This window comes from Sardina pilchardus, chromosome 11, assembly GCF_963854185.1.
Source record: "Sardina pilchardus chromosome 11, fSarPil1.1, whole genome shotgun sequence".
Taxonomy (NCBI): domain Eukaryota; kingdom Metazoa; phylum Chordata; class Actinopteri; order Clupeiformes; family Clupeidae; genus Sardina; species Sardina pilchardus.
This window is the reverse complement of record NC_085004.1, coordinates 31673344-31692017: the sequence shown is the minus strand read 5'-3', so window position 1 is coordinate 31692017 and position 18674 is coordinate 31673344. Positions and strand designations below refer to the sequence as shown.

Genomic DNA, 18674 nt, shown 5'->3' with positions numbered 1-18674 from the left:
AAGAGTAGGCTACACTCTTTACCCTTTGGCTACCGCAATTGTGCTTTAAATTAGCTTGCTGCAGTTTAACAAACGATACAATGTGTTGATTCTGCATGGATACAACGTTCATAAAATATTGTTATGTTGTTACTTTGCTCATGAATTTCGATGTCCTGTGAGGCTAGGGTACCATTCATGGCACAGCAAAAGGGAGACTACCGAGTAGGCTACTACCAAGGGGGCAGCGAACGTTCTGAGAGTGTAGACAGTATGGCGGCCGCCATGCTAACGAGAAGACCGTGGCTAGCTGGCCATTCCATTGAATCCTATGGGGCGTAAGCGCCACTTTGACATCAAATTACGTTAGAGCTGAAGCGTTTTAAGCCTTTATATGAACATTTTCTATTGTCGGGGTACATACTACATTGTGAAATTGACATAATAATCTCGTAACGGTCTTATCGGCTGAGTAATTAACGTTTTTCCGAAGTCAATGCTAAAGTGTTAAAGGCGCATGCGTCCAGCGAGAGTAAAGCGTCGCCATAGGTCAGACTCGGTCAGACTACGTGCCTACGTCACATGTACGACAACTGAGCCTGCGCAGGAGACCTATGACGGAATAAGAAGACCTAAAAAAAACCGTTGAAATTTGCTTCCTCGGTCTCTGCTGCCGTCTACGTGATAGCTCTGTCCATATCTTTTACTGTCTATGGCTACTACCAGAAAATGTCTAGACGGATTTTGACTTCAAACCATCTGAGCATGCGCGTTGTGGAAATCTACAACTGGAGCTTTCTTAAAAAACGTCCCTATGGCAAACACTCAGGACCGAAAGTTGTTCCATATATTAACTTGAGCCATTGAGTGCTCTACAGACAACAGTATACGGACAATAATAGCACGGTACATTTTCATTCAAATAACATAATTGAATATGGCTAATAACTGAAAACAACTGAGAACAATTAAACCAGGGTCAGTTAATACCGTTTCTGAGGGGAAGGGTAATACAGTGACATTGCTACACTTCCGGCTACAGTGTTGATGGAAAAAGATGATATTCCCGGAGTTCTCGACTTCAACTGGCCAAGACACTGAGGAAACATATCCCTGAGTTGGTTCAGAATTTACCATAGGCTACTAATGTCGGTATTATACAGATAATAAGCGTATGAGTTACTGAAATAGTATGCTTAACAGTACGCAGCGTTGACCACGTCGGTGTCTCCATATAACACCAGGTTAGCATGAACATCAGCGAACTCGTGCGTATTTCATTGAAATCAATAAGACAGTAACGCTATCTACCGTTAAATAATTTACATCAGTCAGTGATAACTAACTTAGAGAACTCCCTCCTACTAGATTTTTGATTGACTTTTGAATGACTGCTCTGTCCAGGTTGTGTCTCGTAGGTTTGTAGGCTAATATTGGCTTCCCAGGGGTATTAAAGGCAAGGTCCATACGTTTAATCAAGTTCAGAAAATCGCATCACATTAACTGTCCGCTCAGAAGGCTACAGTGTTGCAAAAGAGGCTTAATCCGAACAACAGATAATTGTAACCAATCGACAGGGGCACACAAGAGAGGAGAGTAAATGGATTGGCTGTTGAGTAATACAATACCCATTGGGGCTAACCTTCTAATATTGGCATCTAATAGGTTTCATTACACCTGGATTACACTACTTTAGACGGCTTAGCCTAACGTTTCCTTTTGATATTTGATATGGTTTTAAAAACACTTAATATGTTGAGTAGCCTACTGTAGATATGAATGGGGTAGGCCTCTGTAATGTTATAAGGCAGCGCAGTATGAAATATGTTTAATTAAGAAAACTGACTGATGGGTCATTTCTAATGCAGATCAGTACACCAGGTATGTTTTAGTCTTTGTTGACCATATAGACTGTGTCTGACTCTGTGCGAGTCCAGACATATAGACTGTGTCTGTACGAGTCCAGACATATTGTGAGACATGCATTTGGCCTTTCAGCTGCAGGGAGCTAATCTACTTCATGAAGCTGGAATCCCTCCACAGTGTGCTGAGTGCTGTGCCTCGTGGGCTGACACTGGGTCCCTCTTTGGCAAAAGATGGCGAGTTTGGTCTGTGGTGTGTTGGTCAGCCACTGCAGAAAGGCACGATCCTATGCCTTGAGGAACAAGCTGAGGTGGAGGAACTCACCAAGGTGCTGACCAATGTCTCTCATCAGTTGCATCACTATGGAAACATGTATTGAAAGAATCACATTGTTTTTTGTTAACAGAATGATTTGTCTTATCTGTCTTTTCCTTACACCAGAAACTGGGAGAAAACACTTGCTTAACTGTTTCTAAGGAGCAGCTGTCAGACCGCCTGTATTGGTTGAGGTATGTATGCATTATTTGTGGAACATCACAATATTGTTTGTTCTGGATTATGGGTGCTATGGATATATGTAGAAATTCCAAATACTGTAGTTCGCTTCGACTTTGTATGTGTGAATTCTGGCCAGATTACAAATATCAAGTTTACGTTTTTGACAAGATAGCAAAAACCACAGGTTTATGTAACCTGCGTTGTATTTGACTGGGCATTTAAACCCCAGGCCAATATCTGGGAACTTGCAGCACATCAGACTGGGAGTTGAGTGTGCAAGGAGGCTAGTGCTAGCACTGGGGTTGGGCAGCGTCTCTTAAGGTGGAGGGATGTTACTGCGTCTCTTAAGGTGGAGGGATGTTACTGTGCCTCTTAAGGTGGAGGGATGTTACTGTGTCTCTTAAGGCGGAGGGATGTTACTGTGTCATAAGGTGGAGGGATGTTACTGCGTCTCTTAAGGTGGAGGGATGTTACTGCGCCTCTTAAGGCGGAGGGATGTTACTGTGTCATAAGGTGGAGGGATGTTACTGCGTCTCTTAAGGTGGAGGGATGTTACTGTGCCTCTTAAGGCGGAGGGATGTTACTGTGTCATAAGGTGGAGGGATGTTACTGTGTCTCTTAAGGTGGAGGGATGTTACTGCGTCTCTTAAGGTGGAGGGATGTTACATGGGGTGCCTCTCAACATGCCTCCTCGATCCTCGATGCTCGATCCTCGAGGGGCGTTCCCACTGATCTATAACTAACACTGGATAGACTATCCCATTGTTTCCCCCCCATCATTCTTTATGTAGATCAGTGAGGATCGAGGAGCGAGGGAGGACGTATAAACGCTGCATGAGAGGCACCCTGTGTCATAAGGTGGAGGGATGTTACTGCGCCTCTTAAGGTGGAGGGATGTTACTGCGTCTCTTAAGGTGGAGGGATGTTACTGCGCCTCTTAAGGTGGAGGGATGTTACTGCGTCTCTTAAGGTGGAGGGATGTTACTGCGTCTCTTAAGGTGGAGGGATGTTACTGCGCCTCTTAAGGTGGAGGGATGTTACTGCGTCTCTTAAGGTGGAGGGATGTTACTGCGCCTCTTAAGGTGGAGGGATGTTACTGTGTCCTAAGATGGAGGGATGTTACTGCGCCTCTTAAGGTGGAGGGATGTTACTGCGTCTCTTAAGGTGGAGGGATGTTACTGCGCCTCTTAAGGTGGAGGGATGTTACTGCGTCTCTTAACTGCGTCTCTTAAGGTGGAGGGATGTTACTGCGCCTCTTAAGGTGGAGGGATGTTACTGCGTCTCTTAAGGTGGAGGGATGTTACTGCGTCATAAGATGGAGGGATGTTACTGTGCCTGCTGGCTGCTGCTGCTCATGATAATGACTCACAGGATATGACTTGAATGGAATATGAAATGGAAACCAATTCTCCAGTTGATGTAGCCTACAGCTAAAACATATTTATTGGTTGGTAATGTTCTATCATATGTCATTATCTCTCTTTCTCCCCCCCCCCTTCTTCTTTCTTCCTCTCTTCCTTTGTAATACTACTCATGTACTTGATCTATTGCAGGTTTGCTTGCAATGCAAAACACAAGGAGGAGCAGAATGTGAAGGTTCATGAAGTCAGTGGAAAGCTGTGCCTACAGGCCTGTGAGAATATAAATCCAGGGACAGAACTGCTGTTTTGGTTGAAGGACGGTGACATTTCTTTAGATAAGGAAAGGCCTGCTGCTGTGCCCTGCCAGGAAGACATCTATCCCAAATTAGGAGATGACAAGCCCTCGGAGAATGTTATCGAAGAGCAGGAACTGTTATCTCCAGGTATGATGAAACATTGCTTCTTGGGCTGTCACGTTTAATTGAACATAAAGTTGCTCAAACAATACTTCAAGAGCTGCAATAATATTAGGTTTTGTTGTTTGTTGTAACCTTGAAGGCATTATTAGCCAAACTATGCTATTGCTGCAATTACAAATCATAATCACTGCTGTACCACAGACTACGACTAGATATCTACCATGCTAGATATCTAAGTAAATTACCATTATTGGCAAAGAAATATAGGCAATGACAGCACAACACAGACAGAGGGTGAATGGTCGAAGCCAGACGAGGAAATCAAAATATACTTCATTGATTTAATAAGGCATGTTATTCTTAAAAAAAAAAAAAAAAAAAAAAAAGTCAAGGACACTGGTGGAAATGCACCATCTTAGATTGCAGCATTTTTTTCAAGATATAAAAAATAGTGGTCAAATAGGAATATCGAGCAGATTAAAGGCGAATCTGGGCTCCTCAATAATTGGCTACTGCACACTTTAATCCATACATGGGCAACATACGGCCCGCGTAAGGTCCGTGATAATGCACCCACATCACCATCGTTGCTTTTATTTCGAAAGTGACTGCTATTTTTACGTCCATACATCTGTGCGTGGATGCATACGACGAAAACACCCTCACTGATGTGCTGGTGAATAAAGTTTCGTGTCGATAAAATGCAGTTGCCTTTACATCGGCGCAAAAACACTCCGAGGTTTCGTGTCTCCGGTGTCTGCGTCGCTGACAACCGCATAGTCAGAATGCTGCGGCTGCTTGGTGGCGATAGGAAGCGTTTATTTCAAAACGGTACTGACAGATAGACAGTTTACGATCAGATAACAACGTCTTTGTAACCAATATATGTTTGAGTTTATTTGCAAAGCTTATGTTAGCGAAGTAGCCTATTACTACCAACAGGTTGCTTGAAGCAGCCGGCTGAACACATAGGGCGAGTTGACCAATCACAGTCTTTTGTATAAAGTTAAAGCAAACACATATAGCCTTCATTCTCAAAATAGGTTTCTTTGTCAATGTTGATTAACTACTGATTGCCTACTATTTTCTGCTCCACATTTTCATTGTCCAATTCTGTATAGAGTTAATTTAAATGATGGTCTTTGAAGTATTGCTTGAAATAATGCGGCACAGGGCTATATGTTTGTACTGACTCCATCACATTTTCATGGCCAAGTTTTTTTTTTTTACCAGTCTTTGTATGATGAAAACATGAAACAACATGTCAATGTAAAAAAATACTTTTGAGAATGAGGATTAAATACTGGACATATAGGTTATGATTGACATTTTTACTTGGTCTCCCTCACATTTTAATCCCTACTCTTACTAGTAGCCTAGTAACCAAAACCATACGATTTACTTAATGTTGTACAAGAGCAGAATATAATTGAACAGAACTGAGTTCAGACTTGAGTTTGGCGTTTTGGGTCCGGCCCTCCGCAACAGTCCCAGTGACTCATTGTGTAAATTAGTTGCCCACCCCTGCTTTAATCAATCAAACTAGCAGAAAAAGCCACATAATCAATGGAGAGCATGGACAATTTATATCTTTCAATACAATGGTACAGACATATAAAGCCTAATAGTGAGAAAGTTTGTGTTTTCATTATATTACTTGTATTATTAATCTTTTGGTTTCTGAATTGTGATATGACATTTGAACAGTTGAATAGAGTTTAATGTAAGACCTGTCCAAATGTTTTATCAGATTAATGAGAATGCATGTTATTGTGTTAGATATATTATATATTTAATACTTTTATTTATTGTAAGGTTTTGGTCTATGCTTTTCATGTCCAAACAGACCATGAAGTTCTCACAGAACATCTTGCAAACATCGGGGTCAAGCCAATCTTGGAGCAAGTCCCACCATCACCAAAGAATGAAGAAAAAGATTCTGCAAAGCTTGCGGTCCAGAAGAGAAAACCTTTCTCCAGAATGAAAAAGACATCAATACTAGCCAATCAGACCTGTCAATCAAAAAAAGTTGTAGAAGATGGTTGTGAGAATGACGATACAGATAGGATCAATACGCAAATTGCTAAAATACCCTCCTTATCTGATATTACTATGGTTGGAAAGAATGAAACTACAGTGGCTGAAAATTGTGTTACGAAAGATATTGAGGCAGTCTCTGGGCCTACACGAGCCAGCTCCCGTCTTGCTGCTAAACCCAGAAAGGTCCACACACTTGCTAGTAGCATTCACAAGCGTCTACATGAGCGTAAAGTCAGGACCCTGCAGCAGCAAGCAAAGGAGAAGCAACCATCTGTAAATTCTGCTGCTGGTGGACATGCTGTCCAAGAGCCAGGTTTGGAAGACAAAGACACCGGCCATACAATCAAAACCGATGATGGGATCGATAAAGCTACATTGAAACTGGCTAAGGATTCTTTGGCGTTGAAACCCAATCTCTTGCAACTTAACATGCGAGAAAGAAGGTACAAATGTGATCAGTGTGACAAGAGTTTCTTTCAGTTGTGTCACCTGAAAAAACACAAGTTCACTCATTCTGACTTGAAACCCTACCTTTGCACGGAATGCGGAAAGAACTACAGTTCCCAAGAGAGCTTCCGTGCTCATGTGCTGATGCACCGGGGAGAGAGACCATATCAATGCCAACAGTGCGACAAGAGGTACGGCTTAAAGCGGGACCTGAAGGAGCACGAGGTGCTACATACGGGCGAGAAGCCCTTCGTCTGTGACGTGTGTGGCAAGGCCTTCGCCCGCCGGCCCTCGCTCCGCATCCACAGAGAGGCCCACAGGGCAAAGGAGGCCAACTACCACCCTCCCAAGATCAAGTGTGCCGAGTGTGGCAAAGAGCTGGCCAACTCGGGCTCCCTGCGGAACCACATGCGGCTGCACACGGGGGAGCGGCCGTACCCCTGCCCGCACTGTGGCAAGACCTTCCGCCAGCGGGGCAACCTGCTGGGGCACCTGCGCATCCACACGGGAGAGAAGCCCTACAAGTGTGATTACTGTGAGCAGCACTTCTCCCAGGTGCCTGAACTTCGCCGGCACCTCATCTCTCACACCGGTGAGGTGTACCTCTGCACGGTGTGTGGAAAGGCTCTGCGCGACCCTCACACACTGAGGGCCCATGAGCGCCTGCACACGGGGGAAAGGCCTCACAAGTGTAGTGTGTGTGGAAAGGCCTACACCATGGCCACCAAGCTGAGGCGGCACATGAAGTCCCATTTGGAGGATAAGCCGTATAAATGTCCGAAGTGTGGTGCGGGGTACACGCTTATGCAGAGCCTCATTCGGCATCAGCTTTCCCACAAGAAGAAACTGGACCAAGTCCTGGACACTCAGGAGTCAAATCATCCAGCCCCAGTAAGAGGGCGACCCCGAAAGACAGTACAGAGATGTCTAACGAACACGTGGTCAATTGACACTGAGAAGAATACAGAAAACCAAGCCATGATGTATGTTCAAACTGTGGAGGAGCTGGTAGTTGTTCCTCACACAGATGAAGTGATTGTTAGCTCTGGGCCATTCCATGAGGGGATGGTTCTAATGGACAGTAGAGCAGAGCAAGCGGTCAGCCGAATCCAGTTAAATGAGGACATTATTGAGATTATTGTCTCAGATTCACCATCTAAGTGTATAATGCTACAAGAACAGGATTTACAAAGTAATATGGTTATTTTGCAAGGTGAGGATGGGCTTAATTCTGTGGCTGAAACCATAGAGATAGAATCTGGAATATAATACTGAATTATGTGTGGGTGTAATGTGTGTCCATTCTTCATAGCATACAGCATAATCAGTTTTGTCGTACAGATGTTGCTAAAATGATTAAAGGTTGTTTTATGATAACAAGCCCTTCCTGTTATTCTGTGATTGGAGTGTTGAAAGTGACTTCAAATATTGACATTGGTGAGCTGGACCTTGTATCATCAGTATTTGTATGAAACGTTTCCAATAAAGCAGTGATAGGACAGGGAGATTATTGGACTATAATAAAAGCTTATTATAGCTAGACACATTGAAATTATTCCGTCATATATGTTAGGTTGAGTCATGTGTTTTGTTTATTCATAATTGACTAAACATATTACAAATCACTGTGGCTATTTCAGGGGCAGAATTTGATGATAGATTTCTTTAATCACTTCACTTGTTTCAACTCAGAGATCATTGTTGAAATTCTATGCCTCAGTTCGCAGTTATGTGTGTATTTTACTCCCCTTTTGAGTTTACATATAACACTGCAATGAATCATGTTCAGCTCACAAACTTAACACAGCAATGAATACTATTACTCAATATTTGGCAACAAATATTTAGATGTCCAGGACAAGTCAATGAACAACGGAATCAGATAACACTTTCAGTACACTGAGTGGACTGATAGAGGATTTTTCTTTCTGTGAATGAGTTAGAAATATGTTTAATAAATCAAAATCATCTAACATAAATCTATCTTTATAAATAGAGCATAGTGAGAAAATGATACATCAGGGAGCCATTTAGAGAGACATGTCCTGTTTATAATTTTCATGGCAGGATGTTTTTGTAAAAAAGAAAAACGTAAATTCTGATACAATTACGTATGAAAGCACAGTCAACATACACCAATATAGCTTTAGTTTTGCCTAATCCCTTCCCTAATCTCAATAAGGTTTCAGGTCAGGTAGGGCGCTTGACTGTGAGCTCCAGTGGTTAAGTATTAACTAGTCAGTACCCTGTTTCTGAGAGTGGAGGTCTGTGTCTAGGCATTGGGACGTGTGAGGGCCAGGGTCTTGTGCTGGCTTTGTTAAGATTTCTTGAGCTACGGTTAAAAATGGGTGGAATTCCAGCAACCCTACTCCTCAGCCTCTTTCTCAGTTCGGTTCTTCAGGGCATGTGTAAAGATGGTAAGATGCAATTATAATGTAGAGATATTAAGATTCCTGTCTGAAAATGAAACATTGACATGTTTTTCACCTCACATAAAATGTGCAAAGCGGTACAGATGCTTAGACTACTCAAATGGTGGCCTTGTACATCTTGATATTTACTCTAAGGTCTTGTTTTGTTGTTAGTATTTATTGACACCAAAAGAGCCTCTGAGGTTTTTATCAGAGCAAGGCGAGCGAATTCCTTCCTTGAGGAGGTGAAGCCTGGTAACCTGGAGCGGGAGTGTCTGGAGGAGATATGTGATCACGAGGAAGCTCGTGAAGTGTTTGAACAACCGCAGCCAACGGTGAGACTGCTGAAGACCACAGTGTTCAGAGTTTAAAGCTTCCTTTTGTAATGTTTGTGCAGAAAACAATATTGAGGAACTAATGTTCTTTTCCCTTTACATTCAGGCACAGTTTTGGTGGAAATACAAGGGTACGATGTCACTGTTTTAATTGGTCTCATCCACAGTCAACATGCTTTGTTAGATTTTTGACTACATGATCTATTTCTATTTCTAGGATCAGCTGAACTAGGGACAAAGTACAGCGTTGATTGATTGAATGTGGTTACATTGAAAATGATTGGCTTAGTACCATCATATCCCATTTAATATTTAAAATATCATCAGAAGACAAATATGTCTGCTAAATTTATAAATGTAAATGCACTGTAGGTCATAAACATTTCAAATCACTGAGGATGTGTTTGGCCATTTTACAGGCTGCAATGGCCTAACATTACCCAGAGATACACAATCTATACAGACTCTCAGATCATGCTTGGATGGTAAATTATTTTTATTTTTATTTTTTGCCATTAAGTTATTATCAGTCATAATCAGTTGTCTTCACAACAGTGCTGAAATTCCAAATGAAATGTGTGTGCAGCATCCACCGAGTGTTCGTTTGAAAACGGAGAGACGTACAGTGCAGCAGTGGCCATCACCTCCAGTGGAAAGGCATGTCAGTACTGGAACAGCAACTTCCCTCACAGAATAACGTATGAACTAAACTTTACTGCATTAACTACTTTCCACACAGAATAATACATGAGCTAAACTCTTACGGCGTTATCAACAATGACTGATTCTTCTCTGAGACCGTGTATTTGTGCTGTAGGCCTATATTGCTAATTTATCTCTGAATAATGTCAATTGCATCATCACAATGATGGCTTATTATCACGGTACCCTGATATTTCTGCTAAATCTACAGAGAATTCAACGCATCCCTGGATGATTCATTGAAAGAGAACTTTTGCCGAAATCCAGATCAAAGTCCTGAGGGACCTTGGTGCTTCACTCGTGATCCCACAGTCAGAAGAGAGGGCTGTGCTATTCCTAAATGTGGTAATTGCTCACAAAATATGAGTTTCATGCTTTTCAAAGAGAAACCAAACTAATGGTTTATTGTGTTCATATTTGCTATATGAAATACAAGGGTAGAGGACAGGAAAGCAGCTCAAAAAGAAAGTATGGGTTGATTTATGATCATTCTGAACCACACACATATTAAGATATGTAAATATCCAATATTACAGTCCATTCACACAATGCAATAGGGCCTGTCAATCCATGTACATGTTCCTGATCTTGTTTTTCCTTTTTTTGTCATCAGATGGACCATTTGTTACTGAACCTTTCCCTACAAAAGTCAATGTGACTATCGATTACTCCAGTTCGAAAAACTGTCTAACTGACAATGGCAAAGACTATAAAGGAACCCTGTCGGTCACCATGAAGGGTCTCCCGTGTCTGCCCTGGGCTTCCCCTAAAGCCCAAAAGAAGGCTTCAGGAATCGAGTTTCTGCCTGGTGCTGTGCTGGAGGCCAACTACTGCAGGAACCCAGATAATGACACGGAAGGGCCCTGGTGCTTCGTAGATTACCCCAACGTCACCATGGACTACTGTGACCTGGAGATGTGTGGTAAGAAGATGGCCAAGGGAAAATGCAGTGATTGTCTTGTAGGCTCAATGAGACTATAACCTTGAGGCCTTTTGCTTGTTTAAAATCCACTTAGTCTAACTCAATAAGAATAATAGATTAAGTCATACTGCTATGTAATTGTTATCGTTTTTAATTATTATTATTTACGTACATCTTGTTTTTTTCTTGTCAGAGGATCCACTAGATAGTGAAGCAGATAGTGAAGTCGTTACTGAGGCAGGTCGGCAGCGAGCTGTGAAACCTGGTCCTAAAAAAGCTTTCTTCTCTCCGCGGAGTTTTGGCAATGGAGAGGCGGGTGAGTAAGAGAGAACATGTTTGCTAGGCAAGTCACCACCTTTTCCTAAGCATCTCAGATGTAGATAAGCCATGCATATAGCACCCTTCACCAACTTGTTTTTCCCGGGATTCTCCCGTATTTTAAGGTCATCTCCCGCCGCCCTCCCGTTTTGTTGTTTCTCCTGGAAAACTCCCGTAATTTGCATGGCTATCGACTCGAGCTTTATTCGAAAATCACATAGCATATGTTCATGGTAAGGTAAAAACAATGACCGAAATGCAGCGTGGAAACCGTTGTATGACACATGTTAAATATCCAAACACTGGATTTTTACCCCATGAAGATGCAATATTATAGTCTACTGCTTTGATCGTCCCTATTTTCTGTATGTTCTGAACTATATGATTAACCTGACATCTTCTGGGGGTATGGCAAGTTTCGTGGAATTTCATCCTTGGAGGGCATGGAATAAATTCAAATTTTGGTGAATGTACACCCATCGGCCTGTACAGTAGTTATTGGTATAAAGTGAAGGGCTGGTTGCAGAGAATGATGAGGATAGGTGCTACAAAGCAGGACTCTCTCTCTCTCTCTCTCTCTCTCTCTCTCTCTCTCTCTCTCTCTCTCTCTCTGTCTCTCTCTGTCTCTCTCTCTCTGTCTCGCTCTCTCTCTCTCTCTCTAATAAAACAATTGACTTGTTTTATTGGTTAAAAGGGTCATCATCTGTAGAAATTAATTTTTAAGACCACAACTTTGGCTATGGGTTGCGGAGCCCACGTTGTGATATAGAATATAGGCTACTTGTGTTCATCGATATTCTTTTCCTGTCTTGACAGTGTGTGGAGAGCGCCCAATGTTTGAGAAAGCAGGTGAACAAGATTCAAAAGAAAAAGAATTATTTGAATCTTATCGTAAACAGAGAATTGTGAAAGGGGAAGATGCCGAGGTTGGAAGTGCCCCATGGTAAAGAGCAAACACCACTCATCTTATTCATCTATCTGATCCCACACACGTGTATCCCTTTTTTCTCACTGAACCTATTTTGAAAATGAGTGTGTGCCCTGCGCTGCAGGCAGGTGATGCTGTACAAGCGGAGCCCTCAGGAGCTGCTGTGCGGCGCTAGCTTGATCAGTGACGAGTGGGTCCTCACGGCCGCTCACTGCATCCTCTACCCTCCATGGAACAAGAACTTCACCATTGATGACATACTTGTCCGGCTTGGGAAATACTCTCGCTCAAAGTGAGTTGGGGATTGGCACTGTTGTTTTGATGTGTGTGTGTGTGTGTGTGTGTGTGTGTGTGTGTAATCATATTTGGACAATTCTTTGGTTTATCCAGGTTTGAGAGAGGGCTTGAGAAGATTGTGGCCTTAGATAAGATTATTGTGCATCCTAAATACAACTGGAAGGAGAACCTTAATCGTGATATCGCTCTACTGCATATGAGGAGGCCCATCGAGTTTTCAGCTCGTATTCATCCAGTTTGCCTACCCACCAGGCAGGTGGCTAAAGAGTGAGTTGAACCTTTTATACGTCACATAGGATAAGTTATGGAAGAACAGTAGTGTTTCAAATCAAACACATACTTGAGGCACACTGTCATACTGTATATGCTGATAATAAAGAGTTGTCCTCTGTCACTCTATCTCTCCTCCTGTAGTTTGATGATGGCTGGATACCTGGGTCGTGTGACAGGTTGGGGGAACCTTTATGAGACATGGTCTTCTTCTCCAAAAGCAACCCCTTCAGTCCTTCAACAGGTCCAGCTGCCCATTGTCGAGCAAGATATCTGTCGGAAATCTACCTCAATTCGTATCACAGACAACATGTTTTGTGCTGGTAAGGGGTTGCCTTACTTAATCATTGACTTTAGTTAGCGACATTGCACACATATTGTTACACTGGTCTGCAGTTCTTCTTACTTCCAGTTGAGACAATATTCATTTAATGATGTAAAGTGTTCATCTAGCAAATGAAAAGCCACTTTAAAATTTGTCAACATTAACTTCAACATTAACTTCCTTTCTTTATTCAATTTCTGAGACTTTTTCTTGTACATATTACTTATATACAAAAACAGCGGTCAGATGATGCACATCCTCGACGGTTATCTGTCATTGTATGTGTTGGCCAATTTTGTTTTAAAATAATAGAGAAACAGAAACTCATAGAGGAGTCCAAGATATGGTAACTCTGAAGTAGATTGAACTAGACTTGTGAGCACTTACAAACAGCCCTACCTGATTACCATACTGTACCTTCTTCTTGCTGCCAGCTAATAGAATTAGGAACCCATGCCCATGTGTACATGTGGGGGGACGCTTGCATGCTGTTGCCAAAGCAGGGTGCTGATGCAGTACACTGCGTGTAGTACAGTATAGGCCTACTGGTGGAATGGAATGTAGCAATCAAATGATTTTTTCTTGGAACTGTAGGATTCAAACCTGTGTGTAGTATAGGCCTACTGGTGGAATGGAGTGTAGCAATCAAATGATTTCTTTCTTGGAACTGTAGGATTCAAACCTGTGTGTATAGGCCTACTGGTGGAATGGAGTGTAGCAATCAAATGATTTCTTTCTTGGAACTGTAGGATTCAAACCTGTGTGTATAGGCCTACTGGTGGAATGGAGTGTAGCAATCAAATGATTTCTTTCTTGGAACTGTAGGATTCAAACCTGTGTGTATAGGCCTACTGGTGGAATGGAGTGTAGCAATCAAATGATTTCTTTCTTGGAACTGTAGGATTCAAACCAGAGGAAAACAAAAGTGGTGACGCCTGTGAAGGGGACAGTGGCGGACCTTTTGTCATGAAGGTATAAAGTTTATAAACTTTATAAACTGCTATAACGTTTCATTCTTATTTCTAGAATGAACAACAAGTCTTGTGTTGTGCACATGATTAGATGTTGGCCAGTCTGTTGCTGTATTATGTTTTTATATATACGTATTCGTCAATTAAGAATAGTTTCTTTTTGGCTCTTGTCCTCCTCAGAATCCTGCAGATCATCGCTGGTATCAGATTGGTATTGTGTCTTGGGGTGAAGGCTGCGACCGAGATGGAAAATATGGATTCTACACTCATCTTTTCCGCATGAGGAGGTGGATGAGGAAGGTCATTGAGAATGCAAATGACGCTGATGATGAATAATAATGGAGTGGTTTGTTCCCATCTGTATCCAGTTTGACTTGAGAGAATGAGAACAATAGCTTGGCCTGTTGTGTTATCAATCATTTGCTTGCTCCCCATAGTGAAGATACTATCTATTGCACATTTGCCACTATAGGGAATTTAATTAAACAAATATTGAAAGAAATCGGTTGCTTTATGATTCCCAGTACTGCATGTTGAAGGATTTCCCATCATAACAATTACAGGAGGCGATATTCTCTTAGAAACATAATGGCTGAATCCCAAAGTGAGTCCTGAGGACCAAGGACTCAGACACTTCATTGATCTCAGTTGCTAAATGAGTGAGTGTGTGAAGCCACATGGGCTCAGATAGGAATAAATGGCATTGGGACAGCACTTCACGAGATCACATGTACTTTGGCGATGTTTAATAACAAAGATGTTGCTGACATTTGCACCATGCACGTGAGTGTCGTGCTGTTGTTTACCTTTGTAATGTCCGGATTTTCCTATGGTCTCTGCGGTAAACGACACAACACTTTGAACTGTAATTGCCTCTGGTGAAGTCTGCACCAATGCAGACTCACGTTAAGGGCTCAGTAAGAGGGTACTCAAACCTTCACGCCCTTACGAATTTCACGAGAACACGCACCAAAGTCTGTGATTGTGAGTCTGGACTTCGGCCAACATTTCTGTTAAAAAAAGTCACACCATTTCTGAAAATTCCTGTACCAAATTCAGTCACCTTTGGCCATAACAATCACAAGACAATCGACTTGACTTGACTTGACTTGACTTGGCTTAGCTCGGCTCGGCTCGGCTCGGCTCGGCTCGGCTCGGCTCGGCTCGGCTCAGCTTGACTTGACTTGACTTGGCTTGACTTGTGAGATTCTGGTGGGGCTACTGAGTGTAACATAAGGAAACAATGTTTTATTCCAGAAAGCTGTGAACACACACTTCTCAAATGACTTCTCCTGGCTTGACCTAGTCACAGGTCGCCTACTCATCCTGCTGAATGTGATATTCCTCCGCGTGTTGGTTAAGGAGGAGACGGACACCAAGTTTTGAGTTAATAAAAGACGGTTTACTGGTTACAAGACAGAATTACAGCAATCACAATGGGTTGCTGGGGAAGGCGTTCCTCCAGCTCACATTTTCCGCTTAGGTTTTATCCTTTGCTGTTATCAGTTACTGGCCTATAGGGGCCCTTGCATACAGTGTTGCTATCTGGGCTGATTTTCAGAGTTTCACAGTTAGTGACATTCTGTTAGAGCACAATGTTAAAGAACTGTTCTAAGACATATTATTCCTTCACTGGCTTGGTGTGTAAAAGACGCCCCACCCAAGCATAGCACTCTAGACTTATAGGAATCTATGTCCAATGGTAAAGCATAGCACTCTAGACTTATAGGAATCTATGTCCAATGGTAAAGCATAGCACTCTAGACTTATAGGAATCTATGTCCAATGGTAAAGCATAGCACTCTAGACTTATAGGAATCTATGTCCAATGGTAAAGCATAGGACTCTAGACTTGTAGGAATCTATGTCCAATGGTAAAGCATAGGACTCTAGACTTATAGGAATCTATGTCTAATGGTAAAGCATAGCACTCTAGACTTATAGGAATCTATGTCCAATGGTAAAGTCGAAGATGCTTTACATTACAGATCATTCCACACAGTTCAACCAGCCTTGAAACCATGGGCTCAGATTTCTGCCTGTTGTCATTCATTCAACATTAACGTCATGGTGTTTTAAAAAATGGCATGGCATTTGGTAAGTCGTTCGTCTGTCAATCGAATTATGTGAGGTTTAAAGGGATATTCCGCCATTTTTGGAAATACGCTCATTTTCCACCTCCCCTCGAGCAAAACAATCGATATTTACCTTGTTCTCGTTCATCCAGCCATTCTGTGAGTCTGGCGATACAACTTTTAGCTTCAGCCTAGCATAGATCATTGAATCGGATTAGACCATTAGCTTCTCGCCTGCTAGCTTCATGTTTAAAAGTGACTAAGATTTCTGGTAATTTTCCCATTTAAAACGTGTCTCCTCTCAAGTTAGAAAGTGCAATAAGACCAACTGAAAATGAAACCTGGCATTTTTCTAGGCTGATTTGACATGGAACTACACTCTCATCTGGCGTAATAATCGAGGCAACTTGCAAACGTACCATAGGCGCAGTGATATCGTACGCAGCATCTGAAAATAGTCCCCATAGACAACAAGCAATAGTAGTGCCAGTAGTGTGCAAGTTGCCTTGATTATTACGCCAGATGAGAGTGTAGTTCCCTGTCAAATCAGCCTAGAAAAACGCCAGGTTTCATTTTCAGTTGGTCTTATTGCACTTTCTAACTTGAGAGGAGACACGTTTTAAATGAGAAAATTTCCAGAAATCGTAGTCACTTTTAAACATGAAGCTAGCAGGCGATAAGCTAATGGTCTAATCCAATTCAATGATCTATGCTAGGCTGAAGCTAAAAGTTGTATCGCCAGACTCACAGAATGGCTGGATGAACGGGAACAAGGTAAATATCGATTGTTTTGCTCGAGGGGAGGTGGAAAATGAGCGTATTTCCAAAAATGGCGGAATATCCCTTTAAGACTTGTTTTCAATTGTGTTCTCATTTTACTAGACTGTGCTCTCATTTGAATTTCAAAATAGTGCAGAACAGTGTTAGTGTTTAGTGCTAGCCTAAAATGAGTGTGCAAGGCTAGAGTACACTATTTACTAAAACAAACACACTTGTAGTAAATATAGACTAAATTCTGTGTGCAACTATGCAAGATATACTGTAGGTCTTTCAAGATTTTTGCCTGTTGTTTATCCAAAATGTCATTGTGTAGGATGGAGGAGATAAGTCAGAAGAGGTTTGCTATTTACAAAACCCCAAAAATGCTGTTTTTTTTTTTAATTGAATTGAATTATTTTTTATTTTTTTGCCTGAACTGTGGCACCGAGAAAGACAAATTATTTATAGTATGCTCCTCTCAAGGGCCCGTATCAACCTAGCCCATAATCACGCATTTATGATTTACACCTGACATCCTCTGGGGGTACGCCCAGTTTTATGCCACTTCATCTATGGGCGTAGCCTGGCGTTGTCATACTCACATGTCAGAATGTGAGTCTGATATTGCTCCATTGGGACGTAAATATGGGGCATGTTTCAACCAATACAGGGCGGTGGGGATGGCTCTGCACACATTGGATAGACTTATAGGAACCAAACAGGGCAACAACATTTACACCCATCGGCCTGTAGATGGTGATGTTGAGCAAAGGGTTGCTGGTAGATGATGATGTGGAGAAGAGCTAGGCATGACTGTCTCACACTCCCTCTGTCTCTCTCTCTCTCACACACACACACACACACACACACACATTTATACAAACACACATAAACATACAGTACACACACTGGCACGCACGCATGTACACCTACACACAGGCACGCATGCAAGCATACACAAAAGTTGCAAAAATAGGGGATGGAGTGGGAGATGGAGACAAATTTAGGGACGCAAGCAGCGCACTTTTGATCATGTAGCAAAGGAGTGATAGATGTAGCCATAGCTGGGATAGCCAAGAAAATCTCTCTCTCAGGTCACACTATAACAGACACAAAAGTATCAAAGCTAATGTCTGTTCATGCCACCTGGGAATATCAGGGACTGCTCTGTGATTACGTTGTTTTTCCCACTGTGAGTTTCCATGTGTTTTGCCATCAGAATGTGTGAAAAACATGAATGCCCCACAAGCATATCCTCACTATCTTAAATAAACTGCTGGATTTGCTTAAGGATATGGTGTAAATCGCTTGTGAAAGAAAGATATGCAATTTTCAAGTGACAAAACCGACACATTCCAAAGTTCACATTATTCTTAAAGTGACAGGCACAAATAAAAATAAGTCAAATAACATTTCAAAAATAAAATTAGTAGGCCTATCGAAATTGAGATTCTTCAATGCTTTTGCTATCGTGACAGGAGTTGGCGAGGTGTCTCCACCAAAGCTGAGACCAAACCTGTACAACCATGGATCTTTCAAGACAGATTCAGCATATGCAGTGCTTAGTGTATCATGGGTTCTTATGGGTTAAGGTTTCTATAATATTTTCATTAGGCAGTTGATTGAATTGACATTGTTATGTTTTATTGCTATTCTCCTTAATGTAGCCATACCATGCTATTGTTATTGTTATTTTATGATTGATTGAATGGACATTATTGTTTATCTCCTGCTTTATTTTCATAGCTTATTTT

General features: G+C 41.9%; 2 protein-coding genes across 5 annotated transcripts; both read left to right on the top strand.

Annotated features, from left to right (window-relative positions):
• Positions 1 to 805: 805 nt before the first annotated feature.
• Positions 806 to 8670, top strand: znf408 (zinc finger protein 408). Of its 4 annotated transcripts, none has more exons than XM_062549397.1 (5): positions 806 to 1096; positions 1978 to 2170; positions 2284 to 2351; positions 3894 to 4144; positions 5967 to 8670. In XM_062549397.1, the coding sequence occupies exons 2-5, from the start codon at positions 2000 to 2002 to the stop codon at positions 7874 to 7876; spliced, it is 2400 nt and encodes a 799-aa protein (XP_062405381.1). In that variant the 5' UTR covers positions 806 to 1096; positions 1978 to 1999; the 3' UTR covers positions 7877 to 8670. The 4 variants fall into 4 exon arrangements, with proteins under 4 accessions (XP_062405381.1, XP_062405378.1, XP_062405379.1 ...); XM_062549394.1 differs by having other exon boundaries at positions 806 to 1223; XM_062549395.1 differs by having other exon boundaries at positions 806 to 1247.
• Positions 8671 to 8796: 126 nt separating this feature from the next.
• On the top strand, positions 8797 to 14588 carry f2 (coagulation factor II (thrombin)). Its single transcript, XM_062549398.1, has 14 exons — positions 8797 to 9024; positions 9193 to 9353; positions 9460 to 9484; positions 9773 to 9838; positions 9940 to 10051; positions 10267 to 10400; positions 10669 to 10977; positions 11171 to 11293; positions 12112 to 12238; positions 12348 to 12515; positions 12614 to 12787; positions 12935 to 13113; positions 14017 to 14087; positions 14267 to 14588. Exons 1-14 carry the CDS (start codon positions 8952 to 8954, stop codon positions 14420 to 14422), a joined length of 1878 nt encoding a protein of 625 aa, XP_062405382.1. The 5' UTR covers positions 8797 to 8951; the 3' UTR covers positions 14423 to 14588.
• Positions 14589 to 18674: the final 4086 nt, after the last annotated feature.

Bases quoted from the DNA above. Each gene is read 5' to 3' on its own strand.
- znf408 (XM_062549397.1), top strand. From the start codon at position 2,000: ATGAAGCTGGAATCCCTCCACAGTGTGCTGAGTGCTGTGCCTCGTGGG. The intron at 2,352-3,893 runs GTATGTATGCAT...GATCTATTGCAG, and splicing joins GACCGCCTGTATTGGTTGAG to GTTTGCTTGCAATGCAAAAC. The intron at 4,145-5,966 runs GTATGATGAAAC...ATGTCCAAACAG, and splicing joins GCAGGAACTGTTATCTCCAG to ACCATGAAGTTCTCACAGAA.
- f2 (XM_062549398.1), top strand. From the start codon at position 8,952: ATGGGTGGAATTCCAGCAACCCTACTCCTCAGCCTCTTTCTCAGTTCG. The intron at 9,354-9,459 runs GTGAGACTGCTG...CTTTACATTCAG, and splicing joins TTGAACAACCGCAGCCAACG to GCACAGTTTTGGTGGAAATA. The intron at 13,114-14,016 runs GTAAGGGGTTGC...TTGGAACTGTAG, and splicing joins AGACAACATGTTTTGTGCTG to GATTCAAACCAGAGGAAAAC.